General features: G+C 50.2%; 13 protein-coding genes across 18 annotated transcripts; 5 read left to right on the forward strand and 8 right to left on the reverse strand.

The window, feature by feature from the left end:
• Positions 1–241: 241 nt before the first annotated feature.
• H257_00111 lies at positions 242–1,065 on the forward strand. Of its 2 annotated transcripts, XM_009822642.1 has the most exons (3): positions 242–707; positions 768–817; positions 889–1,065. In XM_009822642.1, the coding sequence occupies exons 1-3, from the start codon at positions 269–271 to the stop codon at positions 943–945; spliced, it is 546 nt and encodes a 181-aa protein (XP_009820944.1). In that variant the 5' UTR covers positions 242–268; the 3' UTR covers positions 946–1,065. The 2 variants fall into 2 exon arrangements, with proteins under 2 accessions (XP_009820944.1, XP_009820943.1); XM_009822641.1 differs by having other exon boundaries at positions 242–817.
• A 135-nt stretch (positions 1,066–1,200) lies between these two features.
• On the forward strand, positions 1,201–1,721 carry H257_00112 (hypothetical protein). Its single transcript, XM_009822643.1, has one exon. The coding sequence runs from the start codon at positions 1,246–1,248 to the stop codon at positions 1,492–1,494; it is 249 nt and encodes an 82-aa protein (XP_009820945.1). The 5' UTR covers positions 1,201–1,245; the 3' UTR covers positions 1,495–1,721.
• H257_00113 (hypothetical protein) lies at positions 1,201–2,141 on the reverse strand. The gene is made up of 3 exons (XM_009822644.1): positions 1,729–2,141; positions 1,630–1,679; positions 1,201–1,567 (listed from the first exon to the last, which is right to left on the reverse strand). Exons 1-3 carry the CDS (start codon positions 2,129–2,131, stop codon positions 1,520–1,522), a joined length of 501 nt encoding a protein of 166 aa, XP_009820946.1. The 5' UTR covers positions 2,132–2,141; the 3' UTR covers positions 1,201–1,519.
• Positions 2,142–2,268: 127 nt separating this feature from the next.
• On the forward strand, positions 2,269–3,077 carry H257_00114 (hypothetical protein). The gene is made up of 3 exons (XM_009822645.1): positions 2,269–2,727; positions 2,791–2,840; positions 2,901–3,077. The coding sequence occupies exons 1-3, from the start codon at positions 2,301–2,303 to the stop codon at positions 2,949–2,951; spliced, it is 528 nt and encodes a 175-aa protein (XP_009820947.1). The 5' UTR covers positions 2,269–2,300; the 3' UTR covers positions 2,952–3,077.
• A 218-nt stretch (positions 3,078–3,295) lies between these two features.
• Positions 3,296–4,932, reverse strand: H257_00115 (hypothetical protein). Its single transcript, XM_009822646.1, has 4 exons — positions 4,239–4,932; positions 4,108–4,179; positions 3,535–4,056; positions 3,296–3,466 (listed from the first exon to the last, which is right to left on the reverse strand). Exons 1-4 carry the CDS (start codon positions 4,926–4,928, stop codon positions 3,368–3,370), a joined length of 1,383 nt encoding a protein of 460 aa, XP_009820948.1. The 5' UTR covers positions 4,929–4,932; the 3' UTR covers positions 3,296–3,367.
• Positions 4,933–6,084: 1,152 nt separating this feature from the next.
• On the reverse strand, positions 6,085–7,271 carry H257_00116 (50S ribosomal protein L4). The gene is made up of 5 exons (XM_009822647.1): positions 6,967–7,271; positions 6,745–6,915; positions 6,598–6,674; positions 6,454–6,536; positions 6,085–6,371 (listed from the first exon to the last, which is right to left on the reverse strand). The coding sequence occupies exons 1-5, from the start codon at positions 7,212–7,214 to the stop codon at positions 6,138–6,140; spliced, it is 813 nt and encodes a 270-aa protein (XP_009820949.1). The 5' UTR covers positions 7,215–7,271; the 3' UTR covers positions 6,085–6,137.
• Positions 7,272–7,401: 130 nt separating this feature from the next.
• On the reverse strand, positions 7,402–8,109 carry H257_00117 (hypothetical protein). Its single transcript, XM_009822648.1, has one exon. The coding sequence runs from the start codon at positions 8,093–8,095 to the stop codon at positions 7,499–7,501; it is 597 nt and encodes a 198-aa protein (XP_009820950.1). The 5' UTR covers positions 8,096–8,109; the 3' UTR covers positions 7,402–7,498.
• A 369-nt stretch (positions 8,110–8,478) lies between these two features.
• H257_00118 (hypothetical protein) lies at positions 8,479–9,404 on the reverse strand. The gene has a single exon (XM_009822649.1). It carries the CDS (start codon positions 8,901–8,903, stop codon positions 8,553–8,555), a length of 351 nt encoding a protein of 116 aa, XP_009820951.1. The 5' UTR covers positions 8,904–9,404; the 3' UTR covers positions 8,479–8,552.
• A 950-nt stretch (positions 9,405–10,354) lies between these two features.
• Positions 10,355–11,879, forward strand: H257_00119 (tryptophan synthase, beta subunit). Its single transcript, XM_009822650.1, has 3 exons — positions 10,355–10,868; positions 10,933–11,157; positions 11,244–11,879. Exons 1-3 carry the CDS (start codon positions 10,371–10,373, stop codon positions 11,808–11,810), a joined length of 1,290 nt encoding a protein of 429 aa, XP_009820952.1. The 5' UTR covers positions 10,355–10,370; the 3' UTR covers positions 11,811–11,879.
• Positions 11,880–12,402: 523 nt separating this feature from the next.
• H257_00120 (hypothetical protein) lies at positions 12,403–13,854 on the reverse strand. The gene is made up of 3 exons (XM_009822651.1): positions 13,792–13,854; positions 13,380–13,743; positions 12,403–13,314 (listed from the first exon to the last, which is right to left on the reverse strand). Exons 1-3 carry the CDS (start codon positions 13,808–13,810, stop codon positions 12,633–12,635), a joined length of 1,065 nt encoding a protein of 354 aa, XP_009820953.1. The 5' UTR covers positions 13,811–13,854; the 3' UTR covers positions 12,403–12,632.
• A 271-nt stretch (positions 13,855–14,125) lies between these two features.
• On the reverse strand, positions 14,126–15,740 carry H257_00121 (peptide chain release factor 1, archaeal and eukaryotic forms). The gene is made up of 2 exons (XM_009822652.1): positions 15,531–15,740; positions 14,126–15,474 (listed from the first exon to the last, which is right to left on the reverse strand). The coding sequence occupies exons 1-2, from the start codon at positions 15,620–15,622 to the stop codon at positions 14,244–14,246; spliced, it is 1,323 nt and encodes a 440-aa protein (XP_009820954.1). The 5' UTR covers positions 15,623–15,740; the 3' UTR covers positions 14,126–14,243.
• Positions 15,741–16,046: 306 nt separating this feature from the next.
• H257_00122 lies at positions 16,047–17,383 on the reverse strand. Of its 2 annotated transcripts, XM_009822653.1 has the most exons (7): positions 17,117–17,383; positions 16,934–17,040; positions 16,810–16,881; positions 16,675–16,754; positions 16,487–16,578; positions 16,374–16,418; positions 16,047–16,320 (listed from the first exon to the last, which is right to left on the reverse strand). In XM_009822653.1, the coding sequence occupies exons 1-7, from the start codon at positions 17,362–17,364 to the stop codon at positions 16,227–16,229; spliced, it is 738 nt and encodes a 245-aa protein (XP_009820955.1). In that variant the 5' UTR covers positions 17,365–17,383; the 3' UTR covers positions 16,047–16,226. The 2 variants fall into 2 exon arrangements, with proteins under 2 accessions (XP_009820955.1, XP_009820956.1); XM_009822654.1 differs by lacking the exons at positions 16,047–16,320; positions 16,374–16,418 and having other exon boundaries at positions 16,426–16,578.
• A 434-nt stretch (positions 17,384–17,817) lies between these two features.
• H257_00123 (hypothetical protein) lies at positions 17,818–21,753 on the forward strand. Of its 4 annotated transcripts, none has more exons than XM_009822656.1 (14): positions 17,818–17,975; positions 18,018–18,070; positions 18,119–18,190; positions 18,239–18,388; positions 18,454–18,603; positions 18,692–18,869; positions 18,974–19,068; positions 19,153–19,251; positions 19,448–19,722; positions 19,835–19,925; positions 20,448–20,567; positions 20,610–20,679; positions 21,179–21,348; positions 21,408–21,753. In XM_009822656.1, exons 3-14 carry the CDS (start codon positions 18,149–18,151, stop codon positions 21,657–21,659), a joined length of 1,692 nt encoding a protein of 563 aa, XP_009820958.1. In that variant the 5' UTR covers positions 17,818–17,975; positions 18,018–18,070; positions 18,119–18,148; the 3' UTR covers positions 21,660–21,753. The 4 variants fall into 4 exon arrangements, with proteins under 4 accessions (XP_009820958.1, XP_009820957.1, XP_009820959.1 ...); XM_009822655.1 differs by having other exon boundaries at positions 18,032–18,070; XM_009822657.1 differs by lacking the exons at positions 21,179–21,348; positions 21,408–21,753 and having other exon boundaries at positions 18,032–18,070; positions 20,610–20,976.
• Positions 21,754–21,881: the final 128 nt, after the last annotated feature.

Below are 21,881 nucleotides of genomic sequence, written 5' to 3' on the forward strand. Positions count from 1 at the left end.
TCCTTGTACGCCATAATTGACATCTTAAATTCTGTACTGTAGAAACCCCAATACATTGAAGAGTTTACTTACAACGCTAATAAGGAAAGTCGTCTTCTACCAGTGCAGTAACGTTTGCTAGTTTGCCAGGACATGTTTTCGTATGTTCATACTGCTCCCACAAGTTCCTACCTTCACAAACTCTGCGATTTCAGCATGTTTTTGAAAATAAAAAAATGTGAGTGGGACAATGACATATCGTCCGCATAAACACTATTTTTATCCGAACATGACTCCGACGTCATCGGCCACAAAGCAAATACATCCCCATCACATCATGGCGTCGAAAGCTGCTTCCACTGCCGCCGACAAGAAGTCAGACGACCGGATCCACATCCAGTACGATAAAACTGCGTTCGGGCCGCACTTGAAGCTGTACCAACAAGGATTGTCCGAGCAGTACCCACAATTCACGGTCACGGCGGAAGAATACGCCATGTCGCCGCTCAGCTACCGTCTCTCCACGGCCATCTTCGTGATTCAAATCCTCATGACGCTCATCTTCATCTTTGGCAGCATGGCAGTGAAACACTTTCAAATTGAAGTGCACCCCGACAACATGAAGTACTTTGAAGACCACAAGTTCATGATCGTGCCGTTCATGCTCGTGTTGTCCCCTGTGCGGCAATTGGTCTCCAAGACGAGCGCGTTCGAAGTCTACCTCAATGGTACATATCCGTCTCACGATGTGGTGATCTCACATGGCAATCGTTCGTTCGTTCTTGTAGATGAGTTGGTCTCGTCCACGTTGACCTCTCGCTTCATGCCGAACTACGAGGTAACATGCCATCATTTCCTCAGCTTGAGGAGTTCGAGTTCTAATCAAGGATATGTACGTGGATGTTGTAGGCGTTCAAGCAAGTCCTGGACAAGAAGGGCATCAAGAAGACGACCAAGGCCAACTAATCCCGATAGCTTCTGCAGTATCGAGGACGTGCCTTGAGCGCTGCATAATGCCATAAGTAGACATTTCCCACCCTTGCATGTTCGTTCTAAAATCGTAAGGTAGAATGACCGTATTCAGGAGAGTTCAGTACCTAGCTTTTACATAATCCCGATATTCGTGTACCCACTGGTTAAGTACAGAACCAATCGAAATACGGTACCCACAAATGTAACTGCCATTTTATATCGAACACTAGTACAATCGTATAGTGACATTAGCATAAGTGACCGTTTCCATTTTTCGAAACAAATCTCAACGGGATGGCGTGGACAAAGGCCGTGGTGATGGTGATGGCGGCGATGTTCTTGGCGGCAACGACGGTCGTGGCAGCAGGCTTTACGTACGGCGAAGAATGTCTCCTGCGACAGAAACAAGGTGACTCCATCGAAAGCCTCGCACGACAACTTCAAGGACACAGTCCCTTTGAAATCAAGCGAAAATGCATTGAATTGGGACTGCAGTGCGGCGCCGCCGCAAGAAGGGAACTCAACAGCCGTCGAGATTTGTAATCGTTAACATTTCGTGGATAGTATTCTACTTTGCGGGGTGGATGCCGTTGGCTTGGAGCAACGAATACAGCTTCTACAAACGTTCAACAACAGAATGGTGAATGTACCGCCGATATGTTGCAAGTCACATCGCACCTCCGCGGTCAGGGGTAGTCGTGTGTCCAACGCCGAGTAGATCAACGAATCTGCGAGATAGCACGTGACATAAACGCCGATTTTGAATGTAGTACGTACCATTCAAGTACACTTCAAACGCGCCGGAGTTGGCCAGCAGTTGACGGACCGGGGACAACATGATGATGCCTGGAATGAGGTAGTACCGGTTCTTTCGCAGCAAGTCGAGCCATCGATCATCGACAGGAATCTCGTATCGCTTCACCAAGTCCTCGGCAAACGTGACCAAGATGGCCAACGTGAATTGGATCACGTAGAGCAAATAAATCCACTGCTGCTTGTGCCCACGCAACGGGTAAGCCTTGCCTCGGCATTCGATGCTAGGGTAGTCGTGCTTGATGGTCGCCGCAATCTCTTTGTACGCCGTCGTGTACACCACCTTGTCGTACTCTACTCGGATCTTGTCGTCATTCTTCGTCGACTTCTTGAGGGCGTCGCCTCCGCGGCGTTTCTTGGTTGACATGGTACGTGGCAATCCGGATATGGATACCACAATATCCGGATTGTTTGAAAAATCCACGTCTATTTTGTGTCTGGGCTGGGGTTATCCGGATATATATCCGGATATGTATCCATGGCCGCTTGGTGAGACGTCAACGATCAGAATTCAATTGCCGTCGCACGTCACAGCCATGTCCACCAAGAAAAAATCCAAGTCGACGTCGTCCTCTGCCACCGCGGCCCCCGCGATCAAGAAGGCTGAGAGCGGTGCGTCCGTGCGCATTGAGTACGATACCGAAACGTATGCGAACCACTACAGTCACATGGCGGCGAACCTGGTCAAGGGATTCCCAAACCTCCGATGCTTTGGCCAGAGGGCGGCCCCAACGCTGAAAGGCATGCTTCTCGCGTTCCTCATCTTTATCGTGCAAGGTCTCCTCGCGCTTACCGTGTTCCATGGCGAAACGTTCCTCCTGAACAACTTCGACTACAAGCTCGATTTCTACGTGTCGCAATTCATCAAGGACTACCAAATGATCATCCTCATCCCGATCGTGTTTATCACCCCTTTGATGCAATACGCTGGGCGAAGTGGCAAGTTTGAAGTCTATCTCAACGGTATGATCCGACCATCATCGGCATGTGATGCACGTGCTCACGGGATGTCTTGTCTGTTTGTAGATGTGCTCATCCACTCCAAGCATCAAACGAACCAACTGCCGTCCGTGGCGGTACGTCTTTTCATTGTGCATGATGTACTCGAGAACTCATCTAATATGATGCTTGGGTAGTTTGTCAAGGACCTGCTGGTGAAGAAGGGCCTCAAGTCCAAGGACGAATAGACTCCCATGACATTTAGATCTAGGTCATAGCAATTGTAGATGTATGAATGATCATGTAACGTTAAAACGAAAAAAACAAAGCAATTCTAACCTAAACAAACAATTTAAGAGCTTCAATCAATGAGAGTAAATGCAAGAATAAATATGTGTGTTATGTCCATTTGGAACGAATTTACCATCACGAATAGCTCCTATTGGTCAATCTGAAAATTCTTGTCTCTGATTGGATACATTATGTTTACTTTGTGCGAATCGGGAAAGCTAATGAAATGTGTTGAGATTTGTGAACGGTTTAACAAATCGAGCAAAATTGGGAAATTTGAAGCACATTCATCATACACATACTGTACAGACTGTCCTTATCAATTACTATTAATACTATAATAGTACTACTACTTAAGTACGTAGTACTACTACTACGTGCGCATGGCATGTCGTATCGACACGGACTCTCGTCGCCGCACGTCGTCCGTGTGTCGTGAGGGCATCATCGGCCTTTGCTCTTGCGGCTGCTCCTGGAAGGGCAACAACGAGATCATAAGTACATTGCAGCCGCATGCAATTCCTAGGACCCCGTACGTACGTCGTCAATGAAGACTGCGTCTGCTGCATGTTGGCCGCTGGTCCATTTGGCTCGAGAATGAAACCCAACATGCCGTGTATGTGCAGTGGACGTCGTCGACTCGGCTGCCCTGCCACCACCGACTTCAGTGGAAGGAACAATAACTCCAGGTGGAAAGTCGTTTGTGTCTTGGTTGTTGTTGGGGGCTAACGCCGAGCTGTTTGGCTGCCCGCGCTTTCCGTCGGCCTCATGGACTGCACAAGCCAGCTTGTGTGATGGAGGAGTTGTCGTCGTCTGTTGAGGAGATAGTACATGCGTCGTCGGGTTATCCACAACGGTCACGTCCCTTGCCATGTCTGGATGATGATGGTAGTGTTCCAACGAACCAGGAGAAGGCACGGAAGCGGCCGCCATCATGTCTTCAACATCGTGGACAGTGTGGCGGAGGTTCACTACGACGGCTTTGAGCTTTACAATGTGCTTGACCGCCCGGTTAAAGTCATCTCGAAGATGCGCATGCGACTGCATCACGTCCTGCAACGTCTATCGCGCCACCTGGTTAATCTCGATACAGAACTGGCCATGGCGACGTACATGTTGGAGTTGACGAATGATCGCGTCTTGGCTTTCCCGCGCTTGCCGCTCCTCGTGGAGTTGGACGGAAAACTGTACGGAAAAGTATGATTATACCTACAACAACAAGGTGCCAACGGGCGTGTACATACCTGGTGCAGAAGGTCCACCACATCGTGGTCAATGGGAGATGTCGGTGCGACGGTGGGGGACGGCGTGGCAAGTACACTATCATCTTGATCGTTGTCCTCGTGATGGTGGAAGGTGGTGTCGGTCATGTCGACGGTGGAATTGTTGTCGGGGTTGCTGTCGGGGCTGCTTGTGGGAGCCTCAAGACTTCGGGGTTCCATGACCCCGCTGATTTCATCCGCTTGTAATTCCAACGACGCCAGCATGACGTCCATGCGGTCGAGTTCTTTCTGAAGGTGTTGCTTTTGTGTCTCGGCCGCAGCGACAGAACTAGTAGACTCCCTCGCAAACGCTCGCAGTTCGTCGTCAAAATTCACACGCGGAAGGCTCCTCTTGTCCTGGGAGGCTAGTGGAAGAGGGGCAACGTTCGCGCGGGGAACGGCTGGCTTGCGTGACGGCATTTGGACGTTGTTGTGGAGCTTCGCTTTCGTGGGCGGAGCCAAGGGCTGCCTCGGCGCCGAAACCTCGGTCGGGATCTTGGTGAGCATTTGGATCCGTTTTTGAAGCTTTTGGTCTTGGTTCAACTGGTACGTTGATGAATCCGTCAAGTACTCGTTCCATTGCGGTCGGTACTTTTGATGGGACGAAGCCTTGGCGGCGGACGGCCGCGGCGGCTGCCTCGACTTTGTCGGTGCTCCTCGCTTCGGCATCATCCTGATGATGTCTGTTGTAGATTGGTTGAAATTCAAATCGTCAATCTCAAATTATCCGGATACATCCGGTTTTTTTTGTGACTACAGTAGGAGCAGCACCAACTCACCCACACTGCAGAACTACCATGCTACTTCCTCTATTCCGTAAAACTGGAGACATTGGTTTTCCCTGCATTTTTATCTTAATGTTTGTATGGGCTCTACCGTCAAAAAGTGTATTTTTATTCACAAACTTGATTTTACGACGAGAAGGTTCATCATGTGCTGACTTGGCCACCAGTCCACATACAAACGTAAAATGTAATGAAGGCATCCATGACGGACATGACAGCGATCGGGCTGGTGGAGCAACCGATGCATCCCTAGACCGTAGGGCCTTAGGGCCTGCTCGGCCAGGGATTTGAACCAGCAAGTCGTGCAAGCGGCTGATGTCAACGACTTGCATGCCCTCCTAAGCAGGTTAAGCAAGCAGCAGGCCTCAGCATGCCCTGCTGACTCAAGGCCCTGGCCGAGCAGGCGCTGCGGTCTAGGGACGCATTACGTGCACTAGTACTCTCGCGGCATCATCTACCAAGGCGTCTAGAGTATCTAACCACACTCTCGTATTGCAGCACCTGCTAACTATGCATCAATCGGTACAACACGAGGATGGTATGACTTCCCCTCACCAAATACCAACTTGGTCGTGGCTGAATTTCTTAAGTATGCCGCGCCCAGTTGTGGGATTCCAATTCTGATGGGCTCTAGCAATATCTACGCAGCGCCGCGAGTCGTTTGCGCTTGATTTGAGCACGATTGAATGAAAAATGACTGTGTGGCGTATGTTAGAAAATTTCCTGACTTGAGCACTGGGTCCTGCCAGGTGCTTGCGAAGCGACAAGAAACAATAAAAAAAATCTGAAAATAGCTTCAGAATCGTCTTTTGATTGGCTATCTGTGGTCGAAATTTAGTTCGATTTTGGGATTATTGGCCTGAGATATCGTGTTTTGCGGAACGGAGGAAGTAGGAAAGTCTGTCCATCACAAATCCATATGACGAAGCCATCCCTTCGTGGAGTGTTGCTGACTTTATAGTAGCATGAACTACCAGCACCAACCACCAGGCAAGCCAGCCAGCTACTTTGCATATTGCGTCTGCGCTGCAACTTCCAGGGGACATAACGCTAGCGCACAGTAGGATTTGTTTGAGGGTCGTGGTATTATCTAAATCTATTCCACGGCCAAGCGTTCTTCCAAGTACTTGACGGTCTTCTCGGACAACACGAGCACGTCCTTGTGCAAGATCGCGTACACGTTGATGTTTTGCTGGCGGATGATGTCCACCGTGGGGAGGTTGCGCGTGGCCAGCACAAAGTTGCGCACGGCTTCTTCGCCGTCCACAAACAACGCATGGTCCCAGCCCTTGGTGGCCAGCAACTGCTTCATCGACTTGGTCTTTTCCGTCTACGCATCGAAACATATGTCCATCTCATCTTGTTCCATCTCTCAAACATGAACAACAATCGTGATATGTATACATATATACCTCGGCGTTCAAGTCGCGAACGATCGCGAGCTTGCCTTCCGCCAACTTCGTGGACAATGCCACACGCAAACCCATCGCACGCACTACAAACACAAAAGGTTACAGTCGACCCCATCCATATACATTTGCTTTCGCTAAACTTACCTTTCTTAGGCAGGCTGTACGAGTGATCGCGGACCACGGGGCCATGAGCGCGGTACCCCCCTCGCCATTGCGGAGGACTAAAACGAACAGACATATGAGTCGGTCATGTTTGATGCGTCGCCAAGCAAGTCAAAGCGGCGGACGCACCGGATGTTGCCCACACGGGCACGACCGCTGCCCTTTTGCTTCCACGCCTTCTTCGTGGACCCACTGACTTCCGACCGAGTCTTTGTCTTGTGGTTGCCGGAACGGCGGTTAGCCAACTGCCACTTTACCACACGATGCAAGATGTCCTTGCGCACGGGGGACCCGAACACACTACACGAGAACCATGTCAAACGAGTTGATCATACGTGGCGCCGTGCTTACTTGCGACTGAGGGTCAACGTGTCAATGACCGAGCCATCCGTGAAGGACAACACCTTGGCTTGGATGTTGCCATTGCTGTCGAACACAACGGGTTCGCGCGTGACCACGCGAAGTTCTCGCACGGGCTTCTCTGGGGCCAAGTGAAGGTTGGCAGGAAGCGTCGCAGCGGCCGCAGAGAAATGACGGGCGATGACCCCCGTGGATGGAGCACTTACGCGCAAGGCTTGGAACGCGCGAAGGAGCGACATGATGATGCGGAAGTCAACGTGTACACTTGTACTTGGATGGAGGCAAGGCGTTTCCACCAGCCAAATGGAAGGCAGATATCCGTACATTCGTACTGTACGTACGTTCCACAATGTACGTAAATCTACATAAGTATCTAATTATGCTTGTAACGTACATACGCATTGTAATACAAGTACACAATGTACGCTTTAGGTTAAATTACCCAACAGGAAGGACCTTCATAGCATTGGAACACCGCGTCCAAAGTGATGGGGCAATAAGGTAAATTAACAGTACACAATGCTTAGTTGGCACCGGGAAACTCCACTTGTGGGTCAAAGAACTTGGGCTGGGTCTTCTTGCGCGTCGACCGGCGCACGGTTTGGAAGCCATCGTCGTCCACGAGGGGTTCGTCCGCAGTGTCCATGTCTTGGTTCTCGTCTTGTTGCTCCGCTCGTCGAAGCAATGCCTGTTCTTCCCGAAGCTTGGCCTTCTTCAGATCGATTGCAAACGTCGACGTTTGGAACTGTTCCTCCAGCGCTCGGACGCGCGAAAAGTCGCCTTGCTTGCATTCAGCAGCCAACGTGAGCAACAACTTGGCGACTTCATCCACGCTGTCGTCTTCGCACACAAGCGCAAACTCGCTTTCAATGTACTCTTCAATGCCTGCGGCCAAGTCGTCGTACTCGACGGACTTTTGGTACTTGAACCAGTTCAACACGTCGTCTAGCAAAATCTCGAATTTGCGACGCATGTCTCCTCCACCCCATTCGCCTTCCATGGCCATACGCAAGGCAGTCCATCGAGCCATAGTTAGCTTCACGCTGAACTCAAAGTACTCCCATTGATTGCCAGGGGTCTTTGCGTGCGCTGCCACGATCGAGTTCAAAATCGTCGACATGATGCTACGAGTGCGAATATGAATTGACGCTACCAACATCACCATTCGATTGGTCGCATGTGATTGGTGCATTTATATATTTCGATTGAAGCCGTTTTCAAGTACCCCCCCCCCTCATCTGTGGTTGGCTTTTCTTGGGTGCCCCCCTATTTTTTGATGGGTGTGGCCTGTCCGTAGTTTGGGTACATCCAAGTGGGAAATACACGAAAGTCCCAATTCGTTTAACTCATTCCAGTGTTTTTAGGTAAATAGTTAGTACGTAGTACTTCGAAGTACAATATTGTTTACTTATTGCCATAGGTTTTGCTCCAATCTTTTCAATAACTATTTAAATATTATCGAGTGGGATTTACACGCGTAAAGTAGAGTTTCCTACGACCTGCATGAGATTGTCCAGCACCCATGCTGAACTCACCTGCACACAAGAATCAATCACCCCACACACCATGATGCGACCTCAGGTTCTCGACACACCAGCGGCATTTAGCACTGGTCCAGCCATGACCCCCGTGGCGCTACGAAAGAATCCACTGGAGAACGAGGGGCTGTTGGACGACAAGGACAAGAACACCGCTGACATCGATGCCGACTTGGAGTCAAGGGTCGACGATGTCGCGTTGGATTCCACCAAGAGTTCGAGCAAGAGCGACGCAGATCTCATTGGTGACGGCAAGAACGATCCCTCCAAGGAAGACAAGAGAGTAAAATACTCGGGAAGCCGCTTCGTATCCCGCGCATTTGCCGTCGTCGGCGTGCTCTTGTTTGCTGGGGCAGTCACGTTTGGTGTGTTTTTCTTCAAAGACGACATTCTACAGCTGCTCAACAAGCAATCCGTCGGTTCGGCGTCGTTGTCAAATGAAACCAATGCAACCGCGGCTGTATCCTTGAACTCTAGCGATGCACTCAGCCTCGCGCCGCACCCGAACGGAACATTCACAACCGACCAACCCACTCAAGCATCGCCTTCCGTAACCCCCGACGTCATCACCAAGGCCACACTACCAGTGACCACATCTTCTCCCTCGACGACAACTTCTACCCCTACGACCACTGCATCACCTGCAACCACAACGACCAACTTGGAACTCCCCATCCCAGCTCCGACAGTTCCGAAGGGATATGACTCAATGAAAGTCATAAATTCTACTGGAAATGCTACCCCCACTGCCGACCTTCACGAGACATCCACATTCGCCAAGATCTCTGCTCAGCCGAACACTACGACCAACGTCACCACTTCGCATACGTCGGAGCCCACTCCTGCCGTCGCCCCAACACCCACAAATGTCACACCAGCCCCCACAACTGACACTCCGGAGCCGATCACCACTACAGTTCAACCCACAACTATCACACCAGCCCCCACAACTGTCACACCAGCCCCCACAACTGACACCGTGGAACCCCCTTCGGTCGTTCCTGCAATTCCCAAATAGAATGGGACGCTCTCGGACAAGCTTGATGTCGAGGTGTTGTAGGGAAGCCTTGCACACCCGTCCACCTCACCACAACCAACGACACAATCAGCGACACCGAGCCTCACGTGGAGGACGACCCAGGGTCGTCCTTGCATCTGTAAAGGGCCACCATGACCGTACCAGTCAGTGGCTTTACACTAATCTTATTCAGCATAACATTACCTTACCTTCTTGCACAGGGGTTCCGAATAAACAATCTTTCTTTAAAATTATATATATTGTGATGTACACGGAAGTTATTTTTCCTCCTGACGATAACATTATCGGAAGAAGTCGCTTACTGTATTTGCATCTCACATATTGGTTCAAAATACATCGAATAACTCGAGTAATGTTGTATTAATACTATTAATATTTATACTAAGTAGTAACGTTAGTATGATATTTCTCTGGAAGAAGTTATTTATTTGTCCCGTACGAAAAAGTGAAATATTATTAATAGTAGTAAGTTGCACTCATGTGGCAGCCAATAATCCTCGAAAAAGCAAGTAGTTTCAGAAACCACGTCTTCAGCCCTCGTGCCCTCTGTACATCTGTGTGCTAGGCAGGTCCGAGCCATCTTAGTGTGCTTGCACAGAGGTCCCATGCTGTTAATCCTCGTCATCCCATCAAAACGCTGGTCAGTCTCGACCCACAACAAGACTGAAGCCATGGACGTTCGACTGTGAAGAAATCGCCCCATAAGATTCTTCCCTGAAATCGCCATATTGAACTAAAGTTGTTTTATCCGAAATTCCGGATAACCAGGCCCTCGCAAAAAAGTCGTCATTTTTGAAATTCAATCGACTCAACCCACCATGAGCAGTAGCGCCGATTCGTCGTCCACACAAGCGCCGTACCTGAAGGTATCCAACGCGCCCCCTGTCTATCAAAGCAAGGACGAACTGCCGGCGTACTTTGGCAAGTTTGGCGGGTGCTTTGTGGCTGAAACGTTGATCGAAGCCCACCATCAACTCATCGACGAGTACGTCAAAGCCACGCAAGACCCGTCCTTCCGGTTGGAATTGGAGCAGTTAGGCCGAGACTACATTGGCCGCCCGACCCCGCTCTACTTTGCACGCCGCTTGACCGAGCATGCTGGCGGCGCCGACATCTACCTCAAGCGGGAAGACCTTGCACACACTGGCGCCCACAAAATTAACAACGCGTTGGGCCAAGCAGTGCTTGCCAAGCGTCTCGGGAAAAATCGCATCATCGCTGAAACAGGCGCGGGGCAGCACGGCGTGGCAACTGCTACTGCATGTGCCTTGATGGGTATGGATTGCACCGTGTACATGGGCTACGAAGACACGCAGGTACCATACGTGCTTGAAACCTATGTCGTCATGTTGTTGTCCGTGCTAACCCTCGTATGTGTAGCGTCAATCCCTCAACGTCTTCCGCATGAAGATGCTCGGTGCAAAGGTCGTTGCCGTGAAGTCGGGGTCACAAACGCTCAAGGACGCGGTGAACGAAGCCCTTCGTGACTGGGTGACAAACGTCGAGACCACGCATTACATCATTGGGTCTGCGATCGGACCGCATCCGTTTCCCACGATCGTGCGCGACTTTCAAGCGATCATTGGCAAGGAGATCAAGGCGCAGGTACTGTACAGTATATACACGGCCATATGGTCCCCTCCATCTTCTCGTGATGCTAAAACTGCTTGCATTTTTCGTCCATTTCGTAGCTGGAAGAAGAGATTGGCCGTCTCCCGGATGCCATTGTCGCATGCGTGGGCGGCGGCAGCAACGCCATCGGCATGTTCCATCCGTTCATCCAGGACAATGCGGTGGACATTTACGGCGTCGAAGCCGGCGGCGACGGCGTCGAAACGGGTCGCCACTCGTCGACCCTCGTGGGCGGCCGCATCGGCGTCCTCCATGGCACCAAGACATACGTGATGCAGGACGCGGCCGGCCAGGTGATTGAAACGCACAGCGTGTCGGCGGGCTTGGATTACGCCGGCGTCGGGCCCGAACATGCGTTCTTGAAGGACTCTGGGCGCGCCACGTACGTGAGCGTGACGGACGCGCAGGCGCTGGACGGGTTTAAGCTGCTATGCCGCATCGAAGGCATCATTCCCGCGCTCGAGTCGTCGCATGCGATCCACTACGGCGTCAAGTTGGCCAAGCAACTCGGACCAGGCAAAGTGCTCGTGATCAACGTCAGCGGGCGCGGCGACAAGGACATGATCCAAGTTGCCAAGGTGCTAGGTGTCAACCTGAACGAAGACTTGACGGACGCGACTCCTTAACAATAACACCAACTATCGGTAGTACTATGTATTGTAGTCCTCGTACAATATTCACTGTCAATATTGATAAGACAATTAGTACAGTAGTACGATGAGTAGTTACTACTAGTTACTACTAGTACGTAGTACGTTACTAAGTACTACGTAGTAGTACTACAGTACATAGTAGTACTGCAACGTCAAAGTCCTACTTATTTCAGCGCACACGAGTTAGCTAACCGCCAAAAAATATGCAAAAATGCGTTTCACCCCCAGCAGTTGGACTTTACAGCTACCAATTTAAGGCCATTTACTGTTAATGGTGCACTTGAATCAGCCAATCAAATGTAGTCAAAATACTGCCTTAATCTAATACACGAATTGAATTTTGGCACGTGACTTGTTTTGTTTCTCAAAACTGTATATTAATAGAGCTCTTTCGAAAAACTGTAATTATACAGTTTTGAGAAACAAAACATAAACTTCTGAAATTACATAACCTAACTACACAAAAAATATGCAAATGGGTATACAAACATTAAGATAAAAGTATGCATCATTCACTGGTTCTCACGTTTGGAGTACATTTGCTTCGAAAATTCTATTTATGCGTGTCAAATTAGACGTTAAAACACGATTATTTGAATGTCCAACGAATCTACTCCGCTTTGGCCTCATCCAGCACTTTTCGGAATTTGACAATCTGATGCATCCATGCTGAGCTTCGTTCAGCGTCTCGGAAAAAGTGACCTTAAATTGGTTTTCTACGTTAGCTTGCTTGACAGAGGTTTGAAGATTTCATCGTGGGACGCTAAAATGAATGCGCGACTCATACTCATCATACTAAGGATGGTGACGGGACGACGACGGGGGATTCGACGGAGGCTGCTCTAGGCGAAACTGGCGTTGCGAGGACGGGCGTCTGGTGGCCATGATGGAGGCATCGGACAACGGGGACAACTGGGGTCCGTCCGGAATGGTGTCGTATTGGCGGCGGATGTCACTTTGGGACGACTTGGAGTCATTGTCGCCTGCCGTGGCGCCGCAGAGGAGGAAGAGGAGCGCGTACAGGACGAAGATCTCGACCAAGTGCTTGGTCATGAGGAGCAGCCACCACGACATGGAGTCGTTGGACGCACGAAGCGGGGGCGACCCGACGGTCAAGAGCTGATACATGTGGTACCCCATGGCCGTGGCAAAGCAAGCATTCGCCATGAGAAATGTGGCGCAGAGGATACCGGTGCGCGTGACTGTTTGGATACGCCCTGTGGTTTCGATCTGACTCACTTCGAAGAACGCAATGAGGACCGTGCGCATGCGGCAGCAGTAGATGCCGACAAATATGGCGCACACAGTGGACAGCAGGGCGACGGCGATGTCGTTGTACATGAGCAAGAGGAGCGAATCGATGCGGTCGAGGGCGAACAGCGCAAAGCCTGTGGACACGTAGAGGAAGAGAAATACCAAGAGCGACAGGAACACGCGCATCGGATGTGACTCTGCGTACGCATGGGGCTCAAACGCTCTGGACAGTTGATGCGGTGAGAATGGAATAGGTGGGTTGGTTGATGGAGGGAGGGTCAATCGTACCGTCGAAGGATGTCGGCCCAGAACACGACCATGAGGATGAATATCGAGTAGAGAAAAAAGGTGCCGAACATCTCTGCCACCTCGGACAGGAACAGCATCGTCCAGCCGTCGTCAAAGATATGCAGCCGCTGGGGGACATACCCCGAAACGTGGATACTGAACGGAGTGGAGAACCATGCACCGCGGACAAGGGAGGCAAGGCTCATGAGCAGGTAGAATCCCGTCGTCGCGACGTCTCGCGACGCAACGTTGTTGAGGTGGGCACACAGCGCCCACAGGCCCATGAATGTCGCGACCGCATACCCGACGGCCAGCATCGTGTCAATTTCCTTGTAATGGAATTCCAAGTGGAACACGGGGGGTGCTACATCATGTGAGTGAGGATGTCGTTCGTCATGATCATCGGACGTACCCACTGTCACATTTGACATGGCCGATCCAATTGTCGTCGGGAAAGTCGCCTGTGCTGTATCCGATATGCGACCAACATACCACCATAGTACTACTATTAGTACTTACCACCATACTGTACTCCAAAGACTCGGTATACAGTTACTAGTATTACTACTAGTAGTGTACTATTAATAGTAGTGTACTGGAGAGTGGTACAGAGTGTAGTACACTACTACTACTATTAGTTATTAAAGTTACTATTAATAGTACCACGGTAGGGCTACTATTAGTACTACTACATAGTGGAACCTGTTCGAAAGCGTGGATTGTGCTAGTACTACTAGGATTTCCTATACCCAAGAGCATCATTCATTCACAATTTCGTTCCATAAACCTCTTTATATTATCTCGACCCATCCATCATGGACGCGCCGCCGTCCAAATCGATCGTCGAGACAAACAGGCGGTTGCTTAGATAAAGTCGTCATCGTCAAAGTCGTCGTCGCTTTCGCCATTGTACTCGAGCTCCATAAAGTCCACCTGCCATCGCAGGATGCCGCCGATGCCGCCGAATCCTTGGCAGAACTGCGACCCTTCCTGGGACCGCGCCGTGACAAACTCAAGCGTGGTCCCAAACTGCTTGTAGTTGTTCGCAAACCACTCGACGAGCGGCTCCTTCTCCAGCACCTCGAGCGTCTCGCCCGTCTCGGCGTCCACAAAGTTGGCGGCGACCTTCTCCTCTGGCGGACTGAGCACCTTGTGCACTTCGACGCCGGTCTGGTTGTTGCGCATCGTGATGCGGTGGTGCGGCAGGTCCTCCCACAAGATGAGCGTCTCCACCGCGCCCAGCTCGAGCGCTTTCCACGTGTCCGTCACCCCAAAGCAGTACTTGCCCGAGTCCATCGCAATCTCCTCCATGTACTTGCAGATGAGCTTCTTCTCCTGCACAAACTTGACGTTGGACAGCGTGTCTGCCGCCAGTTCGATCGCCTGGTTGAACCCGTTCTCGCCCCCGTACGACACGTCCACGATCTTGACCACGATCTCTTGCAGCCGCTTGTCGAAAATGTCGCTCTGGTTCAGCTCGTTCTTGAAATCGGCCGACCCCGCCAGCACGATGTTGGTCACGTTCGGGCGGTCGTTGGTGATAAACATCAGCGTCGCGGTCTCCGCTACCTTGCGCACGTAGTGCTGTCGCTTCTCCAACCGAATGCGCCCGAAACGCATGGCGGACTGACCACCACGCCCGTGCTTCTTGGGCAAGTCCACGCTGAACTTGTGCAGGATCTCGCGCGAGTTCCCGGCCACCGTGCCGTACAACGCGCCGTTACCGTCCATGATGATAAACCCGAACCGGTCGTTGTCTTGCAACAGCTCGCCCAATGCTTCCGTGTGAAATTTGTTGTCGCACATGTACAACGACGTGTTGATCGGCTTGAACGGCTCAAAGTCAAAGTTGAGACGCTTTTCCTTGCCGTCTTCGGTCATGCACGTGCCGCAATACATGACGAGTCCGTTCGGAGGACACTTGGTGTACAACTTGAGGCGTTGCTGGGTCGACGTGATGGCGCCAAGCACCGACAAACGGTTCACGCGGGACTTGATGTTCGACGCCGTGCCGTATTCGTCCGACAACATCTTGGCGACGCGGGAAATTTGGTCCTTTGGCGGGATCACGAGCGAGATCATGCTAGTCCCGTTCCTACATGACACCAAGCGACCATCATGTCATGAACTCTATGGATCTAATAGACGTACCCTCGGGCATTCTGAAGGCTCTTGATGAGCTTCTTCATCTTGAAGAGCTCCACTTGCTCCTCCTCCTTCGTCTGTCCTTGCGGCGCGCTCATCCTTGTGGTCTGGGTTTCTGGGGAGTGAGTGAAAGGAGACCAACAAAAATAGTCCCAGCGGCGCGTGTTTTATTGTATATTTTTATTCACGTGACCAGTGCCATACATTGGTCGTGTATTTTTATTTCGTAACCTCTGAATTTGGCCATTCTCACGTCCCATAGCCAGCCGAGCACCACCAAAAAAAGCACGGGACGCAAGCTGAAATTGCCGTGTATTTTTTTACCGGCAGTAAAAGAAATCGAGTGGCCATGAGCATCACATCAAAAAATGCACTTTGTTAAGCGAATTATCGTTGACTTGATGTTTGTATGCCCCGTCCACCGATATTTTGATTGGACAAAAAAACTACCCAATCCCTGAATGACTATGATTTGAAACGTGTAAATTGCGATGTCGAAAAGGTTGGATTATAAGTCCAAAACTGCCAAAGGCTATCCGTATAAATCAGACATTTACAGTTAAGCCTGACGAGTGGAGCTGCAACGAGTTTACTCTAATATACTGCGATTGCAGTCCATTACCTAGTACCGTAAGACAGTATGGCCGATGGAATGTCCTAGCAGAATCGCAACGACACGCCATAACTATAAAATTCGCGCATTTAGAATTCCACAGCATAATAATCTTCGGCCGCGATAGACTTGGCACCACCGTAGAAATCCAAGAGCAAAATTTCAGTGGGGTGGAGCTCGTAACTATCAACAGCTCTCACGTGAGTCCCAAGTTATCAATCCGAAAATTAACTTACGGTCGAAATCCATGGTCAGCGGGCCACCACGACATTTGGGGATGCCTACCGTAATATAGCAACAATACTGCAGTTAACTCCACAACGTTCATCAAGAAGGCCTAAACGTTTACTTGGAATAGAGAACTTCCAGCGCTGCCTTGACATCGTCCCCTTCCACTGGCAGCAACTTGCCCGAGAACGTTGCTTTCCAGCACGTTGGGTCCTATTCAATATCCGTCAACTAAGTTGATTTCACACGTGCAAAAACGAATACGCTTGTTGCACATTGTATATCGACTCATACAATGAATGTATGTACCTGTGGATCCATCTTGCATTGACCAAGCTGTGCCATGCTAATACCCACCGATACACTTGGGCTTTTGGTTACATCTTGGCCTGCCGTTTTATCACGAATGGCTGCTTATATTATATGCCAACGCCGTTGTCGTACCTGTGGAATCCATGGGAGTCAAGTAGAAGTAGAGCTTTCCCGTGGCATTTTTAGCCGAGGTCCCCACTCCATCTACGTAATAACAATTGCTTATGAATTCGCCAATTTAATAGGAAATGTGTACCGCTGTAGGACGCGAGTCCAGCATACGGAGCGCCATTCAAATGGATCGAGGTTGTGGCTATGGTGGCCCACGTGTTCTTATGCACTAACCAACGCGCCGTTCGAGCACTACATTGTCCGGTGCGCATGATGAATACAAAATACTCCCGTCTCGGTGTATATAACAGGATAAAGGGGTACACACCTTTGGGTCTGGGGGTTGAGGGCTGTGGCGATGGCCGACTCTTCCGCCGTCAAGCCACTGAGCGAGCCAAGCGGAGCCGACTCCGCGCGAAGGTTCACTAGATTGACTTGCTTTGACGATGATGCGGTGATTTGGCTAACACCCAACACAACCAGTGTGGACGCGAGAGCAGAACCTGCCACGAGCCACTTGCGTGATTTCACGTCGGCAGTAGCATGGGTCTGAAACACAGGGGTAGACTCTGTCATGTGATGCAGTTGCTTTGAGTGTGGGAATGCGCACATTCACACGACGACAAGGGTGGCTTGTGATTGGCTGACATGCAGTCAATTGAAACACTCCATGAGTTGGATTGGCTGTTTGCACTTAACTTCACAGATCTCAATTGTCGCACTCTGATTCGGAGCTCGAATCCGCCAATGGAATTACTTGATTTTGGGTACAGCCAATCGAATCACTAGAAAAAGAAGTGACCAAAACATATGCCTAAACCGTACATATTTTAAGCAGCTTTGGGTGAGTCTTCGAAGTATTAGAAGTAAAAGACTAATACTACGTATTATTAATAATATTAATAGTACCGTTTCTAGCATTACTACTATTAATAGTGCTACTAGTAGCAACCTCAACTACTGTACAGTATTTATTTTATTTTAAATTTAATTATACCCGTAATTAACTACTAATAGTAGAAGAATATTGTCGGGGGAGGTGACAATTCGTCATGAGTTGCAACTGCTCCGATGGTGTGGGGGGTCTGCGCAACAGTCCGTATGACATGATCCCGATGAAAGAGGCCATCGACACCGTCATTCGCCTTGCCCAGCCTCTCCTCAAGACGTCTGTTCCGCTGCACGAGGTACGAGCCCTTCGCATCACTCTTCATACCCACACTTACTAGCGTGTACCGCGCAGGCGCTCGGGTGTGTCCTCGCCGAGACGATCAAGAGCAAAGTAAACGTCACATTGTAGCATTCCTTTTATGTATCTATTCATACGCAGGAACCATTGCCGCCCTTTCGCGCGTCCGTTATGGATGGTTATGCAGTCGTGGCAAGTGACGGCGTCGGCGAGGTCGATGCACCACTCCATCCCCATACGTTCTCTCTGACTTCTTCGTAGTTCCCCATCTTGAGTCGCGTTGCCGCGGGGGATGCACCAGGTGTCCAGGTCACGCCGGGCCACGTGGCATACGTCACGACTGGGTGTCCCGTGCCGGACGGCGCTGACGCCGTCGTCAAGATCGAGGACACGGAGGCCATCCTAGGCGACGTACGTACATTCAGCGCCATCCATCGAAACGCAAGCTGTCTCATTATGCCATGGCCTGTTCGCAGGACGGCAAGACCGAACTAGCGATCAAGATCCTCCACGCCGTCCAAAGTGGCACGAGCATTCGGCCCATCGGCTTTGACATTGCCCAGGACCAAGTGGTCGTGGAAGCTGGCGAAGTTGTGACGCCGGCTGTGCTCGGACTGCTTGCAACTGTAGGCTGCTGCTTGTTCACTCCGTGGCGTCCTCCTCCATCTATCCTTCCATCTGAAGAAGCGCATTTCACGACAGCTTCTTTTGTAGGTCGGCATCGCGACTGTGTCCATCTACAAAACACCAGTCGTTGGCGTGCTTTCGACGGGCAGTGAGCTGGTCGATGCCACCGACGCTGCGGGTATCCGGTGCGGGAAGATCCGCGACAGCAATCGACCCATGCTGCTGGCTTACATGCAGCAGCTCCGCTTTCAAACGGTAGATCTAGGTACATTCAAAGGGCGTTGCATGATTTTGTTGTGTGGTTGGTCGATGATAGTATTGGTGGTGATATATATGCGACAACGTGGTGGCATGAGGTGTATACCTTAGGCATTTGCAGCGATAAGTGGGATGCCTTGCGGGACCTCGTCTTGGCCAAGTTGCCTTCAATTGACGTGCTGATCACAAGTGGAGGCGTGAGCATGGTATAAACTATGAATACGAATATATATATATATATGATATACCTTGATACCAAATATATATATATGTGACTTGTTTATTCGTAGGGCGAACACGATCTGGTCAAGCCATTGCTCAAAGAGCTGGGTACGGTGCATTTTGGACGGATTCACATGAAACCTGGCAAGCCCACCACCGTGGCCACCGTATGTACTAACAATATATATATAAAATATGTCACGTATTATAATATATATATTTCTTGACGGCATTATTCTATACTGGTCAGATAATGTCATATACAAGGGGTTGCTTGTTTATTTTCGTGTTTGAACGCTATGTACCAGCGCTGGCTTCCAAGATGGCATTTCTACGGTAGTAACTTGGTTGTTGTGGCGATAGGTCCCTATTGCGGGGGTGCCCAAGCTCGTGTTTGCCCTGCCTGGGAACCCCGTGAGCTGCCTGGTGACATCGTGCCTGCTCGTCCAGCCAGCACTCAAGCGCCTCGGGGGGTTCACGGCGGAACAAGCGGCGCCCGTGGTGTTTCAAGCGCGGCTGCTCCATCCGCTGCCGTTGGACACGGACCGACCAGAGTACCATCGCGCGGTGGTGCGGTGGGAACGCACCGAATGGGTGGCCACGAGCACGGGGGTCCAGGCCAGCAGTCGGCTGCTCAGGTGTGGACCAACTATACAAATCAACCTAGTCGTTTTACGCTACATACAGTATGGGGCATGGTTTATTGTGTGCACGTTAAGAAGGAATTTGTCTAATTCGACACTTGCGCAGCTGCCGCCATGCAAACGCCCTCTTGCACCTGCCCGTGGGCACCCAACTGGCAACGGGTAGCGTCGTGGACTGCACGTTTCTCTCCGACATGGTATTGTCCTTTTACCCCCATTTGGACTTTTGTACAACACATTTGTAATGCTTTATGTATTATTTATTTTATTTTAAATTTAATTATACCCCGTTTCAAAACTAATCCAAAATATTTAGCTTTTATAGCTACTATAAAATAGGAATTATATCAATAGGATTAGCTACTAATCTAATATTAGCAGGAATTATAATTTTTTCATTAGCATCATTTACCAAATCTCTTTCGTCTAATTCTTCATCTGTTGAAGAAGAATGCGAACAACATTGAATCAAAAAAGTCACACACACTAAATATACTGTATGTTGGGGATGATGGGTTCCTGCAATTTGATTGGCTATAAATGCTTCTGCCGATAATGGTAGTAGTACTGTGCATGTGGTTGTGTCGAGTCATTCTCCATGTTGCTCCAGTTTAGACTAATAATCACAACCATACCACCCGACTAGTACCATCGTTTGCACCTCTCGTCGTTTAATAGATTGGGTTCAACCTGGTTTGGCTCATAGTTCTGCGCTTTAGGGCGGCGGAGCATCGGCCGTGCCTCATGTCCACCTGCCGCCGCCACAACGTGCCCCAACCCCGTCGCAGACTAGACCTGTGACAGCGAAACGGTTGCGCGTCCGGGCGTGCGTCTTGACGGTACCTTGGAACGCTGTTTCAGCTTGATTGATTGTTGTACAGGTGAGCGATTCCGTGTCGCAAGGACTGGCCATAGACCGCAGTGGTCCAGTCATGCAATCCACGTTGCTAGGTACGTCGTCGCATATGAATATATGCTTTTGTTTCGACCAAGTGTACATACAGTAGTACATTGTACTTTGAATGGTTGCATAATATCGAATCGAGTAAAATATCCTACCCTATCGTGCAAATATATATTTTTCAATATAAAGAATAGAATATTCGTCTGAACTATCATGCAAGTGTAGATTGCACTTTCAACGTTTGCATCCTATTGACTATCGTGAATACATATTGTTCATTTACTATGCTTTCGAGTGAAATTTCGTGTTGTGGCGTGGTTTCTCGTTGGAATTTGAATCGATTTGATTGGCTACCTCAGATGAGCTCAAAATTATTAGCCAATCAAAACACTCTCAATGAAATTCAACCAATCAGGTCGATTGTGGATCGGTTTGGTCGGCGCGATTCGATTGTACCCCCTCCCCAAATTTGTATCAAATCGACAATAAAGAAACGAATAGTCTTCTGAACCCTGTCGTGCATGTTCTATACTGAATCCGACCTAGCCATTCCTGGTTTGGACGTGGAAATCGTTCAAGCTGCGATCGTGGCCGACGAGCACGACGAGATCCAACACGTTGTGCGGTCGTGGTGCGACGACCTCCACGTCGACTTCGTCGTCACCTCTGGCGGCACGGGGTTCAGTCCCCGCGATGTCACCCCCGAAGCCGTCAAGGTGTGTTTGTAATTTCTACTAGTAGTACTACTAGTTCGCTAACTTGATATTCTGGGTAGACACTGCTGCACCGAGACGCGCCGGGGTTGGTGCACAAGATGCTCCAGGCGTCGCTAGAAGTGACCCCCATGGCCATTCTGGCGCGGCCGGTCGCGGGCATCCGTGGCCATACGCTGGTCGTGACGTTGCCTGGAAAACCGAACGCCGTCGTCGAAACGCTCAACGCCATCGCCCCCGTGCTGCCCCACGCATTGCATTTGCTCCAAGATATCAGCCACGACCACCACAAAGGCCAAAACAAAGCCAGCTAGTAATACTTGTAGTACTAGTACTAACTTGCCTCACGTGAACTACTATACATACTCGAGGAGCCAGGGCTTCATGGTTGTGGCTTTGGGAGAGGGGGAAATTCTCGTCGTTGTCTGTCCATACTTCGTGCGTTTGAGATGGACGGCTGTGATACGTATTCCAGTAGGCGTTCTATCACATGGCGGCCGAAATCACTTTCCCCATCGGATGGCCTGTGGATACGA

The sequence above is a fragment of the Aphanomyces astaci genome (genome assembly GCF_000520075.1).
Source record: "Aphanomyces astaci strain APO3 unplaced genomic scaffold supercont1.1, whole genome shotgun sequence".
NCBI classification, from domain to species: domain Eukaryota; phylum Oomycota; class Saprolegniomycetes; order Saprolegniales; family Verrucalvaceae; genus Aphanomyces; species Aphanomyces astaci.

Coding starts and splice junctions, on each gene's coding strand:
- H257_00117 (XM_009822648.1), bottom strand. CDS start 8,095: ATGTCGACGATTTTGAACTCGATCGTGGCAGCGCACGCAAAGACCCCT.
- H257_00122 (XM_009822653.1), bottom strand. CDS start 17,364: ATGACAGAGTCTACCCCTGTGTTTCAGACCCATGCTACTGCCGACGTG. Junction 17,041..17,116: donor CTCAACCCCCAGACCCAAAG/GTGTGTACCCCT, acceptor CGGACAATGTAG/TGCTCGAACGGCGCGTTGGT. Junction 16,579..16,674: donor AATGCAAGATGGATCCACAG/GTACATACATTC, acceptor GATATTGAATAG/GACCCAACGTGCTGGAAAGC.
- H257_00113 (XM_009822644.1), bottom strand. CDS start 2,131: ATGTCAACCAAGAAACGCCGCGGAGGCGACGCCCTCAAGAAGTCGACG. Junction 1,680..1,728: donor GTTTGAAGTGTACTTGAATG/GTACGTACTACA, acceptor GCTATCTCGCAG/ATTCGTTGATCTACTCGGCG. Junction 1,568..1,629: donor GACTACCCCTGACCGCGGAG/GTGCGATGTGAC, acceptor GAACGTTTGTAG/AAGCTGTATTCGTTGCTCCA.
- H257_00111 (XM_009822641.1), top strand. CDS start 269: ATGACTCCGACGTCATCGGCCACAAAGCAAATACATCCCCATCACATC. Junction 818..888: donor GCTTCATGCCGAACTACGAG/GTAACATGCCAT, acceptor TGGATGTTGTAG/GCGTTCAAGCAAGTCCTGGA.
- H257_00123 (XM_009822655.1), top strand. CDS start 17,841: ATGAGTTGCAACTGCTCCGATGGTGTGGGGGGTCTGCGCAACAGTCCG. Junction 18,870..18,973: donor CTTTCAAACGGTAGATCTAG/GTACATTCAAAG, acceptor TGTATACCTTAG/GCATTTGCAGCGATAAGTGG. Junction 20,568..20,609: donor TCCGGGCGTGCGTCTTGACG/GTACCTTGGAAC, acceptor ATTGTTGTACAG/GTGAGCGATTCCGTGTCGCA.
- H257_00119 (XM_009822650.1), top strand. CDS start 10,371: ATGAGCAGTAGCGCCGATTCGTCGTCCACACAAGCGCCGTACCTGAAG. Junction 10,869..10,932: donor TGGGCTACGAAGACACGCAG/GTACCATACGTG, acceptor TCGTATGTGTAG/CGTCAATCCCTCAACGTCTT. Junction 11,158..11,243: donor GCAAGGAGATCAAGGCGCAG/GTACTGTACAGT, acceptor TCCATTTCGTAG/CTGGAAGAAGAGATTGGCCG.
- H257_00121 (XM_009822652.1), bottom strand. CDS start 15,622: ATGAGCGCGCCGCAAGGACAGACGAAGGAGGAGGAGCAAGTGGAGCTC. Junction 15,475..15,530: donor AGCCTTCAGAATGCCCGAGG/GTACGTCTATTA, acceptor GGTGTCATGTAG/GAACGGGACTAGCATGATCT.
- H257_00112 (XM_009822643.1), top strand. CDS start 1,246: ATGGCGTGGACAAAGGCCGTGGTGATGGTGATGGCGGCGATGTTCTTG.
- H257_00118 (XM_009822649.1), bottom strand. CDS start 8,903: ATGTCGTCTTTGAAGAAAAACACACCAAACGTGACTGCCCCAGCAAAC.
- H257_00116 (XM_009822647.1), bottom strand. CDS start 7,214: ATGTCGCTCCTTCGCGCGTTCCAAGCCTTGCGCGTAAGTGCTCCATCC. Junction 6,916..6,966: donor ACGTTGACCCTCAGTCGCAA/GTAAGCACGGCG, acceptor GTTCTCGTGTAG/TGTGTTCGGGTCCCCCGTGC. Junction 6,372..6,453: donor TTCGCGACTTGAACGCCGAG/GTATATATGTAT, acceptor TTCGATGCGTAG/ACGGAAAAGACCAAGTCGAT.
- H257_00115 (XM_009822646.1), bottom strand. CDS start 4,928: ATGATGCCGAAGCGAGGAGCACCGACAAAGTCGAGGCAGCCGCCGCGG. Junction 4,180..4,238: donor TGGTGGACCTTCTGCACCAG/GTATGTACACGC, acceptor TTTTCCGTACAG/TTTTCCGTCCAACTCCACGA. Junction 4,057..4,107: donor TCATTCGTCAACTCCAACAT/GTACGTCGCCAT, acceptor GTGGCGCGATAG/ACGTTGCAGGACGTGATGCA.
- H257_00120 (XM_009822651.1), bottom strand. Junction 13,315..13,379: donor TGGGCCGACATCCTTCGACG/GTACGATTGACC, acceptor TCAACTGTCCAG/AGCGTTTGAGCCCCATGCGT.
- H257_00114 (XM_009822645.1), top strand. CDS start 2,301: ATGTCCACCAAGAAAAAATCCAAGTCGACGTCGTCCTCTGCCACCGCG. Junction 2,728..2,790: donor GTTTGAAGTCTATCTCAACG/GTATGATCCGAC, acceptor GTCTGTTTGTAG/ATGTGCTCATCCACTCCAAG. Junction 2,841..2,900: donor ACCAACTGCCGTCCGTGGCG/GTACGTCTTTTC, acceptor ATGCTTGGGTAG/TTTGTCAAGGACCTGCTGGT.